At 45.2% G+C, this 12,568-nt stretch overlaps 2 protein-coding genes across 10 annotated transcripts in view; both read left to right on the forward strand.

Moving 5' to 3' along the window:
- The window catches only part of LOC308060857 (uncharacterized protein), a 28,119-nt gene extending 21,738 nt beyond the window's left edge, over nucleotides 1-6,381 (forward strand). The window contains exon 2 of the mRNA XM_080380067.1: nucleotides 5,525-6,381. The gene's annotated coding sequence lies outside the window, so the exon portion shown is untranslated. The remainder of the gene's footprint in view (nucleotides 1-5,524) is intronic.
- SAMD11 (sterile alpha motif domain containing 11) overlaps nucleotides 1-12,568 on the forward strand; it is a 132,511-nt gene that overhangs the window by 25,194 nt on the left and 94,749 nt on the right. Inside the window, exon 1 of one of the 9 annotated variants that reach the window (XM_080380038.1) lies at nucleotides 6,539-9,246. The exons of the other annotated variants lie outside the window; for them this stretch is intronic. Coding sequence (XP_080236164.1) covers nucleotides 9,193-9,246 — 54 coding nt within the window. The 5' untranslated portion in view covers nucleotides 6,539-9,192. Of the gene's footprint in view, nucleotides 1-6,538; nucleotides 9,247-12,568 lie in introns of those variants that run through there. 9 annotated transcript variants of the gene reach the window in all.

Here is a 12,568-nt window from a genome sequence, read left to right on the forward strand (position 1 = left end):
GATGGCAAAGTATACCCAAGTACTTTTATTCAAGAAGGAAGACTGCCACCTGTTGAGTCACAAATTTCCCCTCCTTCAGAAGGCTTAGTATAGGGTGCAGCTCAGCATCATTCATGGGATGGGAAGGAGCCACAGCCTGAGGTGGTATACTCATGCAAGAGAAAGCAAAAGTGTATGTGCTAAAAAACTCTGTGGTTTTTATTTTCGTTTTTTACAGATGTGTTTTAAAGCAGTGAATGTCATTTGCAAAAGTTGACATCAGCAAGCTTCCAAATATAGACCCTTTTCTGGAGGAAGTTCTTTGTTTAAAAAACCGAAGAAAACCTACAAGACTTACAAATAGTTATGGGCAACTTATGTTAACATGGCTTTATGTACATTAGACTGTTTGATGATTTAGTGGCTTTGAGTAAAAGAAATTGCTAGACTTGCTTCAGAGTAAGTGTTGGCTGTGTGAGCAGGTTTGCTTCTTGAAGTCTCTGTCCATGGTTGGAGTATTGCTGGGAGCGACATAAGACCATGCTGTCTCTGCCAGCAGCACAGTGGCAGACTGTTCCTCACCTTAGGGAAATGCTTAAATGCCTAAGAGGGGAAATACCAGTTTCCAGACAAAATGTTTCACCTTTAAAAACATGCCCCCCCTTCTCCTTTTTTTTTTTGTTCCGATTAATTTATTTCTTGTTTTCACTCCCGTGAGAGATGAAATTTTTTCCACCTGCTCAGAAAACTCTTCCCTTTGGTATTTTTTTTTCCTTTTCTTTGCAGCTTCTTGTTTTTTATGCTTTTGATGAATTATTTACCTCTCCTGGGTTTTTTTATTTTGTTTGGGTTTTTTTTAATATATATTCTCTTTGTGTTTATCTTCAAAACATACAACTCCCAATACTCCCTACTTCCATTCAGTACTCATCGGAGAGCCATTGTATTTGTTGGTCATTTATTTCCCAGTGTTATATTTTTATATACAGATGCATTGTAAATCATGCAGTATCATCTCATGTTGCTCCTGATGTGCTGAGCCAACCAGTTGTTTATTTCTGTGAGCAGTTTTGTGAGTACACACAGTCTAAGTGGAACTCGTGGTTCTGGGTGCTGCACAGTCACAGCGAGTGATGAGCTCAGCCTCAGTGCCTGCAGAACACCTGTATGAGGCAACCAGGTAGACTGCTTGAGTTCAGGACAAAGATACAGGTATAGGGTGTTGCACACAGTTCTTCACAGCCTGCAAGCAGCGGTATCAGATCTTCCTTCAGGTAATCACAAGTAGATCTCAGCTACGTTTCTTTTTCAGGGGTGCACTGGTTACTGAATGGTGGGAGCACCAGATTTGGAGACAGAACCATTCCGTTCTAGTCTTGGATTCTTTACCATTTTACTGTGCGAGGATGAGCAAGTTGTCCCACCATACTCTTCCTTGGTCTCACTTGCCTAGATGATGATGTAAAAGCACTTTATAGCAAGAACTGCATGCCCTTTTTTGCAAAAGGTGCAGGCCTTGAAAGTGAAAGGCTACGGACAACTGCAAAGTGCTGTTACTGATACACTAGAGTTGGACTTTAATGTTTGCGCATTGTGTGTGTTGAGTGAGAAGAATGGGTTTCACACTGTGATTTGAGGGGCTGCACCTTGTGAAGCTGATAATTGGTTCCTTTTTGTTGTCCTTGTTAGAGCTGTTGCGACGCCCACAGCAAGTTGTCTGTCTAACACCCAATTTTTTATACAGAGCAGCAGAGCTGGGAAGTTCACTGTACTGTCTCTGGAATAGGTTCCCTCTCTCCTGGCAGTTAATCAGCACATGTAATCTGGTTTCTGAGTAGGAGTGGGATATGAGAGCAACTTGATCTTGAAGGACTGACTTTCCTGTTGAGGTGGACTTTCAAATGCGTTCTGGTAGCTGCCGTGTAGCAAGCAGTTACTGTGAAGCCCATAAAAGTGCACCATGGAGTGAAACATCTGCCCACTACACCAGTAGGTTGTGGGAGATGCATCCTTGCCTTGATTAGCTTGTGTTAAGGATGAGTGTCATCCTCAGTCATGACATACCTCTTCCTGGTGCTCTCAGCCATGCAGCACTTTGATGGACTAAGGGCATGTCAGCCCTTAGCAGTGCCAGGGAGTGAGGGATTCCCCTGAGTCAAAGAAGCTAAGCAGGAATTTGGCATGCTTTTAGCCTCATGCCTGATACTCTCAGACTCTTTCCTTTCATTAATTCCACTCTGTGCTGCAGCTGAAGAGCACGTATTAAAACTCTAAGGAGGCATGTCTAGTAGTTGTTCAAAATCAGTTAATTTTTTATTGGATTTGAAGTCAGACTTCATGGGCCAAAGCTATCCCTAGAGGACTTGGGGTGGGGAACTGCAGGCAGTCGGGACTTATTCTGGATAATTGACTTTCTCTTCTGTGTCCCCCCTCACTCTCAGATTCACCTAACAAACCTCCCTATCTTTGCTTCTCTGCAGTGCTGAGGCTGAGAGGCCTTTGTCCCCAGCAGCCCCAGACATCAAGATGTATTAAATTAAACATACACACACATCACAGGCCTGAGGCTGTTAACCCCCCATGCACACAATAATCCATTTGTGGTTTAAGTAGAATAACTTATGTTTGGACCGATCTAGCCCAATTCATTTCCACACCTGCGGGAGTGACCTTCAAAACTTGCTCGAGGCTCTGTCTCAAAAGTCGTTTTCTCATTAGTGGAAATGAAATGTATTGTGGAGCTATTGCTCTGTCTCTGCATCTCTGGGGAGATGAGTGCAGAATAACACTTCTAGTCCTGCCCACAAATCACACCAGGCCACCTCACTCCCAGACGGTTTTCTAGAAAACCTTCTTCCCTGACTCCTCCTCCCTTCCCCTCCGCAGTAATGTAATTAAGATTAAAGAAGGTCCTTGCGGCCTTTCCCCAAAGGCTGTGATGAGCAGGGGCTGCCATCTCAAATGCTTTGGGCGCCTGGGTGTGCCGGCGGGCAGGGCAGGGCCCTGCGGTGGCTCACGGCCTCCTGCCGCCACCCCCCAAGCCCGCCACCCCCCAAACCCACCACCCCCCAAGCCCATCACCCCCCAAGCCCGCCACCCCCCAAGCCTGGCACAGTCTGCTCTGCCCCCTTGGTCCCCCTGATCACTTCATCTGCTTTTGCCTGGCCTTGTGGCTGGCCGGACCCAGGACTGGATTTCTTTTAAAACAATACAATTTATTCCCAGAATAAACATGCTGTAGGATCGCTTGGTCTGGTACTGGTGTTTACTTCCAGCTGACATCCCTCTCTGTAGTACTGTTAAGAGCATAAGGGGGGAAAATAGCCCCAAACCCTCCTGTTGTGCTTCGAATCCTTGCCATCCATCAACCAGGGGTCACAGTAACTGCAGATCATATGCTCCGGTCTCAAAAACTGCAGGAAATCAGTCTTTGTTACATGGAAAATAAAGCAGTCTATGGGGAAAATAACCATAAATGTTCATTATTTGTACAGGAAAATCAATTTGTAGGCCAATTGACCAAATAAAGTAATACAATTTGCTGGGAAATCCCCCAGGTGTGGCAGGCAGATCATGAAGTGGAAATGGAAGCAGTGGTTTTTGTAGGTAGTTTGTGGCGGTTTGGGGGTGAGGGGGCTGTGGGGAAGGGGGACAAAGCTTTAGGAAAAGGAATAAAACTACAGAAAAGAGTCCCTTTAGCTGTGCAGCCAGTTGAAGGAAAGGTACTAGTGAGAGGAGGAGAAGGGGAAATGGTCTTTGTCGTGCTTTAGTATCGCAGAGGGTGGTGGAAGGCGGTAGTGGTGACACCGTACCGCATGTGGCAGCGGGGACAGTGCTCTCCTGATGGGTGACAGACTGCCAAGAGAGGCCCTGTGGAACGACGTGCGGTACATGTGCTCTAGCAGTAGGAGCAGAGGAGCAGCAGGCACACAACCTTCTCGGTTCTCCCTCTTTTGTCATCTACCCAGCAAATCTTGGGCAAGTCATTGCCATTGTGCAGGTTGTGTGTGTGGAGTAAAATCAGGTAGTCGCCCCAAAATGACTTTTAAGGGGGGTTGTTGAGTGGTAAAGGCTTTTTGCAGCCTTAGCACAGAACCGATTGTTTCTGAACAGTAACACCCAAGGCTGGTGATGGGCGCTCTGTGCCCAGGCAGCTTTTTGTCACAGGTGCATGTTGACACTGGTCAAGTTAAAAAAGCTAGGGATCAGTTTGTCAGTCAGTCTCTTCCAGTTGCCTGAACCAGATCCTTTGTGCTTCCTTAAGCGGCAGCTGTGTGCCTGTGCACATCTGAAGGCAGTGAGATTAGGAGGCAGAGAGGGACACCTTCAGCTGTTTTTCACTTGAAAGGATGCATTTATGACCCTAGCACTAGAAGGCATTGCTAAGGTATTGTAGTCCGTTCCTGTGATAGTTAAAAAAGGTCCACAGAGCTGCTTTTCCCCACTGGATGTGCGTATATTGTCTTTGGAAGTGCAACAGGCTGCTCCTGGCTCTGCAGCCCTTCTCTGTGTGACTTAGCTCATCACCTTACGTATCTTCATCACACTTTGCACCACTCTTAAATGGACCTCCTGCTCCTCACCAGCCTCCCAGATGTGTTAAACCCCCTTAAATAACAAAAGCTTATAAAACACGTGGTGCTTTCTAGATGAAAGTATTGCAAAATGGCAGGGTCACTGTAGCAGATGATAGGCTTGTTGCCTCCGATTTCACTTGCTTTTGGCTCTCGGTGACAGGGAAGAGGCTCCAGGGAAGCTATGGCTTCACTCTTGTGCATGCAGCAGGTGTCAGAGCTTTTGATTTGTAAAAAAGGGGCCTTTCAAAGCCTTGAGTAGGCTTGCAGGGTACCGTCTGTTCATACGAACTCCACCAATCAGGCCACATGTGTGAATGAACTGCACCTTACTCTGTTTTGTTTTGGTATTGATAGTTTAAAAGCATGAAGTCTACTTAAACACCAGGCATTATTTTTATTTTTTTTTGCAAAAGTGGAAGCAATGCCTTTTGTAGTTTTCTTGTTTGCTTTGGATTTTCAGTTTGCTTGGCTGTTGGAGAGTTGAGTCATTCTGAGGAAACTTTGTGGGCAGACCTGGCTGTTGCTTACTCAGTAAGTGGCAGCTCTTTCCTCAGATTCCTCTGATCTGCTCTTCAGTGCTGGCATCAGACTTGAAACACTACAGTATGGGGATCCATTTATATCTTTTACCAGCCTGAATGATCTCTGTGCAGGTGTTAACTGAATGCTTGCGCTTAAGGTTATTGAAGAGGCTTATCTACTGTCCAGGGAGGATGGTGCTATACTGCTGGGTGGTCCTGTCATGGAGGCAGATGTGGCTGATTTTTGGCACCAGCCTCCTTGGGGAATACTAAGATGCAATGCAAATCTCTGGTTACTCTGTCTCCGCTGTGTGGAGCAGCTGCTGTTTCTTTGCTCTCGTCGGTTTGGTTGCTTCAATTTTGAGGGAAACTGCTGGGAAATGTATTTCTCTAAAGCTGAGAAAAATTGCCCTTGGGTTAGTTTCCATCTCGTTCTGCCTGTGACAGGAGTGGTCCAGCTGTGGGGATGGACAGAAGACCTTTCTTGGGTTAGTCTTATGCCAGGGTGTTTGAGGTGAGTATGGCTGGGGTTAGGGACTGACAGCGTGCAAGTTCCACTGATGCCCCTATGAGTTTATGTTTTCAAAGTCATCGGTGATCATGGGACACTTCAATATTTTGGAAGACCAGCTTAGGATTATGTTGGACCTGATGTTTCCAAAAGAACCAGCTGTAGCTCTCATTAACTACAGCAGCAGCAAAAGCTTCTGCCATATGGACAACTAAAGAAGAGGAGGAACTGACTCAACAAATCCAGGTCTGTCTCTCCCATTAAGTGAAGATCATAATGATTGAACTTTGTAAAACACACTGAACTGTTTAGATAAAGCCTGTTTTGGTTTCTATTAAAGCAGCAACATGCATTTTGGGAAGAACTGTTTTAACGTTTCTGTTTGATCTCTGTGAAAGTTGGTCTTTATGACAGTGAAGACTTATCAAAAAGAAGAAAAAAAAAGCTCAAAACAGAACTTGAGGCAGAAATTGCACTCTACCCAATGAAAAGCTGCAGTGGCTGGTCCTCATTCTTGTAGGACCCGAACAAAGCCTGGTCTGTCTCCTTTTGGCCGAGCAGGCTGTGAGCCACACTTTGAAATCTCAAGAATCTAAAAAAAAATGCTTTAAGCTTGTGTCTCCAGAGCAGAATAAAAGTATAAACCCCAGTCATATTCCTCTTGATGAAATATTTTAGTCTTGCTGGGAAAGGCTGTGCTCTCTTGGACCTGATGTAATGAAACTTTGGAGTGAAACATTAATACCGGGGGGAATGACGGACAATTATTTTGTTCTCTTGTCTTTCTGTTACTCAAAAGGTACCGCAGTGAGGTGTGTGAAAAGCAGGGAAAATGTCTGAAAGCTTCTGTGCCCTTTTGCTCCTTGTCTCTTCACTAGAGAGGAGGAGCAGGAAAGGAAAGAAAAAAGAGACAAATATGTAAGTTTTGCTTTTGTTTAAGAGATAGCATCAGTGTACCACATCCTCCGCTGGTTGACTTACTCCGTTAATACTGACGTACATTGCCTGAGGACCTGGCTTCATATCTGTGCTTCCTTCTTTGCAACCTCAAACTGAAATGGACAAAGTTACTTGATGTGGAACAGACACAGAAAACAAAGCCTAGGCCACTTTTCAGCCTTCTTCCAAAGAATTTTTGAAAACAGGTAGCTCCAAAGGACTGATAGATTTCCTATCTTAGAGTTGCCTCCCTTCAAAGACTGGAAATTCCAGTTGGCTTTTCCAGAAAAGCATAGCTCTCACTCTATTAACAAATTATCCCTTAGGCTTTATAACTCACTCAGAGGTAATAAATGGGAAATGTTCCCTTCTGTTCACAGATCTTGTTCATCTGTTTCTTTAGGGCTTCTGAAAATAATGTTGTTAATATTGATGGGAAGAGCAGCAGCTCTACTTCTGTACTCAAAAGTGTGACTTTCTTTTGGTTTAAAACATACATATTTTCTCCAATTACAGTAGTACCTACAGCCCTGTTTCTATGCAGAGCCTCAGACTCAACACATTATTCTCTGCTCCAAAGAGCTTACAATGTAAACAGTACAGAGAAACAGGTACAAGTGAGAGAGAAAGTGTTACTAATGGCTTTTTCTAGCAGGGAGACTGAGCACAGCAGGGTCAGGTGAGTTCTCTGGGATCAACACCAGGAAATTGTGGTTAAGAGTAATTTTCTCCTTCGATATACTTCCCCTCTCTCCAAAGGTAAAACACCCTAAAAATGGGCCTGGACTGTCTGTGCTGGAATTGGTATCTTCTGTCTTAAACCAGTTGATGACAACTCAAAACTATTAATGAGGAATCATTAGACCTCAGGAGCCGGCTGGGCTGGAGTAGTTATTCCCAGAATCTGTTGTCCCCCTGGCTGCAGCTCTTAGAGCTGCCTGGCTGTGCCGAGTTGCCTCCTCACGTTGCCTCTAGCCATTGCCAGAACTTGTAAACCACTTTCCTGAGACTCTGACAAAGAGTGCGACGTGGTCCCCAAAACCTGCAAAGAATCTTCGTAATCTGTACTGCCTTATATTTTTGCCTGGGCATGGCTGTCTGTTCTCTTCTGCACTGTCTGTACTTCAGGCCACCCCTCCCGTGCTGGAACAACTTCCAGTGTAACGCTGGTGTTACTGGAAAGTGATGATAAATAATCAGCTCATTAGTGGTCAGGTTAAAGGGTGGGACTGCGGCTGACAAGGAGGGGAGGAAGGCAGATGCGGCGGAAGGCTGTCGACTGTTGTTTTATTCATTCGTTCTTTACTGAACACTGTAGCGGGAGGTGAGATGAGAGCCTGGAGAGCTGCTTCTGTCTGTGACCTCAGCTTTGACGGAGATGCTGGTAAGCGCAGGGCAGCAGAACTGCGCCTGTACCGGATTTGCTCCCGAAACAGTCAGCCTGGTAGTGCGTTGGCCCAAACGCCTAATGAAGGCCCAGGGGAGAGTGGAGGATTATCTTGGAAGGCAACTTGACCCTTTCTTAGGTGTTTACACTAATCACAGCTGAAGGTAAATGCAGACTCTTGTCAGTTATCCTACAGGGGAATATGTGGGCTCCATTGCTGCGTGATTTTCCTAATTAAAGCCATTTGACTAGGTTTGTTATTCAAAAAAGTAAAAGGAAAATATTCCAGGCTCTCAGAACCTCCCCCTTTCCTTTTCCCTATCTTTATTATCAATAAAAAGAGAGAGAAAATGCTGTCTGGACTTGAGGATTTCCTTCACATATGGAAAAGATTTAGCATTCTTCAGCTCCCAGCATTGGCAGTGCACAAACGTCCCCTCTTACCTTCCCCCAGCATTCCCTGTCTGCTCCCTCTATTTCCCAGATCTACGTATGCAGAAAGAATGCGTGTGCTGTTGCTTCTGCAAGGGTGTTTTTTTAATCCAATAGAAACTATATTTGAGAGTTGAGTCACAGGCACGTGAATCGTCTTGTAAACAGCTTTGATATTTTTATCGGTGGGCAAAGTCTTTGTGCATTTGCATTTTTGTGCTTTTTTTCTGGTACTGATTTGGATGCTGAAGAAGTGGTGTCCATAGGGACTGCACCTGCTCAGCCTCCTGGGTCAATTCCCAATGGGATCAAATGTCCAGAGTTTGGCTGGCAGTTAATGTGGACTGGCAAAAGCTTTGCTTTCATGTGCATTTTTTTTTTCCATGGAGCTTTTTTGTCTTGCAGCTCTCATAGCAAAGGCCTTTCCATTGCTGGGATCAATTAAATGTTCACCAGGGACTCTCTCTGCAAGGAATCTTTCCTTTTCTGGCTGACTTTGAATGTCACACCAGGGTGTTCAGCTGTTTTGACCTTGTTGCAGTAGCTCCCAGGGCAGGAAACCTTTCCTAACCCTCCCTTCCTGTCTCTCCCCCAAGCCCTGTGCTCTCTGCCCGTCATTCCATCTGCAGGCTCTCCCAGGGCTCTTATGCAACAGTTTGGGTTTTGGTATTCTTGGCTGGGAGAACGCGGCTCCAGGGGAGAGCTGTGAGGGGGTTGGATGGGTGGCGGGAGAAAGATTTTATTTTGTAATGCTACTGACCTTGCTTAGCCACACACAGCGGAATTTTCTCTCCGCTCTTTGGAAGGGGAAGAAACATCACCACGGTTTTCTTTGCCATCTTTCTGATGGCCCTTTGCTTTCATGACAGAACGTTCAGGCTTCCAGGCTTCACCACTCAGGTAACCTACCACTGTTCCCAAGTTGTTGGGCTTTTTTTATTTGTAGTTGCATCTCTAGACTTGGGTAATCAGTAACTTTAAATAGTGTTGGTACCCATCTGATTTTTCCTGGGGAAAGGAAATATGCCTGCCTATGATTTTTAAAAACAAAGCAACCCCCCACCCAGACAATACTTTGAGAGGCAATGAAAGCAATTAATGGTGTCAAAAGACCCTAGGAGGGTGAAGTGGTGAGTGACTGAGGGCTGGAGTGACGCAGGAACGGCTGGGTGGGTAGCTGAATGTGTCTGGGGAATAGAGGGTTATTGACTCAAACTCCAGCTGTGCTTCGTTAGCTGGAATCATAACCCACAAAATTAATATTTAACAATGTATAAAGGGAAGGGAGTCCTAATATGTGAGGCAGTTCTGCAGTGCCCTCAACACTCACCCTTGCAAAAAGCTTTGGAGAATTGCAGAGACATTTTACTTTTTAGTACGCTAATTAAAGAGAGGGTAAGTGATATTCTGTGTTCCGTGCCCCCACCGTCTACCCAAGGGGTGGGGGAAATCCTTGTGTTGTGAAAGGAGGGTGCATGCTCTGAAGAGGTTTCCTCTGGTCTGAGTCAGCGTTTGTCCTGAAAGCAAACATCTTTGCTCTCAGGCAGCGAAGAGGTTGTTGGAGGGTTTGTTGCAGGGAAGGGGAGAGTACCTGTGCGGTAACTCTGCAGCAGCGTTTTGAGGGGCTAGCTATATTTCACGCCCAGACGTATGTGTTGAGGACAGGTCCTCAGTGGGGATCCTGTGTTCCCCCTGTGCATAGGAGATGTCATCTCTTCCTTGTATCACCTTCTGCCTGTAGTCCCTGTGCCAGGGGGCTGGCAGGCAACCTGGCTCTGCTGGACCAAGCTATAAGACGTATTTACGGCTGCGTATACTTCATCTTTTTGCTGGAGGTGCTGCACCTGTACTAACAGCTGTTGGCTCTGCAGCTATAGAAAATGCTCCTCTGACCCGCTGGCCAAAACACTCCTACTAGTTTAAGCAAGCCAGCTGGCAAAGCGCACCTTCCCCCTTTCCTTCATGTGTGTAAAAATGGAGTTATTTAACAGGGGGGAGCTGGAGTCCCAAGATGCCTGGCTCTTTGGTGGCAGGAGATTATTGATTGTTTTTTTTTCCCAAGCATGAGACATCCCAATGAATATCAACAAATTGGGAGGCAGTTTTCTTTTTCAAAATATTCCAGCTTTCTTATAGGGTTCATGGTTCAACATCGGCATCCCTTTAAAGTATGAGATCACTCTGTAATGGCACACAAATACAAGCTTTTTAAATGTGAGATTATAAGGCTTACATCAAATATCTATAAATCGTCATGCACCTCCCCATACATAGCGATGCCACTGCAGTCTCTGGGTGGGTTCTCGTACGTAACACCACTCTGCTAAGTGCATACTTCACTACCTGCCGCTGTGTGGCAAGTGATAGTTGATAACTCTGAATCTGAGTAACTGTAGGTATCTTGATATACTGCTCAGTTCTGTAGGTACATTCCTGTCCTGTAAGCTGTCTGTACAACTGGCAAAGGACTTCAGCAAAAGCCAGGGTCATAGCAGTGATTCCTTGGATAGAGTGCTTCTCACAAATGAGTGGTTTTTATTTGCAGCTTGGACCAGTGCCCTTTCAAGTCAATGGAAAGACAATTGATTGTAGCAGGTTCTGGACCAGGCTTCTGGCTACTTTTGTGCTTAATTTAAAAGTAATGTGTATCTACTGGTGAATGCCTCTAAACAGATTAAGAAAGCGCAATTGATTCAAAACTGACTATAGGTGAACATAAAAGGCAAAATTGATTGGCTAAGTCTATTTTAATTTTCTGGGAATGGAGAAACGTAACAAATAAATAAATAAATAAATAAATAAAATGCCCCAATGGCAGAAATACAAAGTACAAAGTAAACACAACTTTAAAACATGTATTGCTGGTGCTGGAATGCAGATGCTTACGAGGGCGCTGGAACCACTGTGGCCCTGGTTCGGATGTTGTCCATGTCTGGGCCCTGGTCAGAACAAAAGTACTACTGTTTATCTGTGACCAGAGGTTGCGGCAGATGCAGATTCTGTTTTCCATTCCTTTTCATTCGTCTTTTAAGGGAAGAAGCTTTCTGTGTGTTAGGTGATACCTGTATAGGTAGGTATATGCCTATTTGATTATTACGTAATTGGTGCATGTATATGTGTGTATATATAGGTGTCTGTATATATGCAGCAGCTTTAGGTGTAGGGATACAATTTACAGAAAGGCAAAGAATAAGCGTTCTGGGGAGCAGGGGGAAGGGGGATCCTGTGTTCCTGGTCTGATGGGCTGTTTCTCTAGGTTTAGTGCCTCCCTGTTTGCTGCACTCTCACTCTTGTTAAGGCTGATGAGTCCCTGGGCAGTCACTGAGACCTGGTAACTGCTCAAAGGTACCATAATGACCATAAAATGATTTTTAGTATCTGATCAGTGCTGTTCTCTTTAGCTTGTGAAGTCACAGCAGAGAGTGAATTGCAATTATTTTGAAGTGGAAATTTGCACACCCTCCGTCCCCTCCCCCCTTAATTGTTATGATAAATTGCAACTTCAGAAAACTATGTAAAGCTTTGGTGTGATAAAGCTCATGCTGATATCAAACCCTAGCTTTTCATCATGACAGAAATCCAGTGCAAATACTGACCTCCTTGCTTTTTCTTTCCTTCCTCTCACTCTTCCCTTTCTCTCCTCTTCTGCTCCCTACTGCCCTTTTGACGCTGTGCTAGCTACAGTTACTAAGGTGGCTTCAGACAGAGGTGAGCTTTGCACATTTGCTCTATGCACTGGAGCAGAAAAGGGGGCGGGGGTGGAAATCTATCTGTACGCGAAGAAGTATTTAAGGCTGGGAGATGCACTGTTTGTGTTGCATGTTCCTCCTGGGGACAGACAGTGAGAAACCTCTTTGCAAAGGGCCACGTGAGTGGGTCTCTGCTGCTGTTTAAGGGGAGCCTGCAGGGGCAAGGGAAAAGCACTTGCTGTTTGTCACATAGATGCAGTTGGCTCCTCCCACCATAGCAATTCATCTTGTGCAGGTGGGTCTCTGGGAGCCCCCAGCAATAATCAGAGTACGGATATTCTCCTGTGTCTGAGTCTGGGCATTTGGATTCACTACAGAGCCTGCTGCAGCTTTTGTATCCAAGTTTGGTACTTGGGATACTTGGAGATGTGGGAGCGTTCACCTTGTTGCTGTCCACAGGTGTGTTTTTCCTCTTTGCATCTCTCTCAAGAGGAAAGTGCGTGTCTTTTTCCTTGTATACACGTTTTCCCATT

Source organism: Falco punctatus, assembly GCF_963210335.1.
Source record: "Falco punctatus genome assembly, chromosome: 3".
Lineage (NCBI taxonomy): Eukaryota > Metazoa > Chordata > Aves > Falconiformes > Falconidae > Falco > Falco punctatus.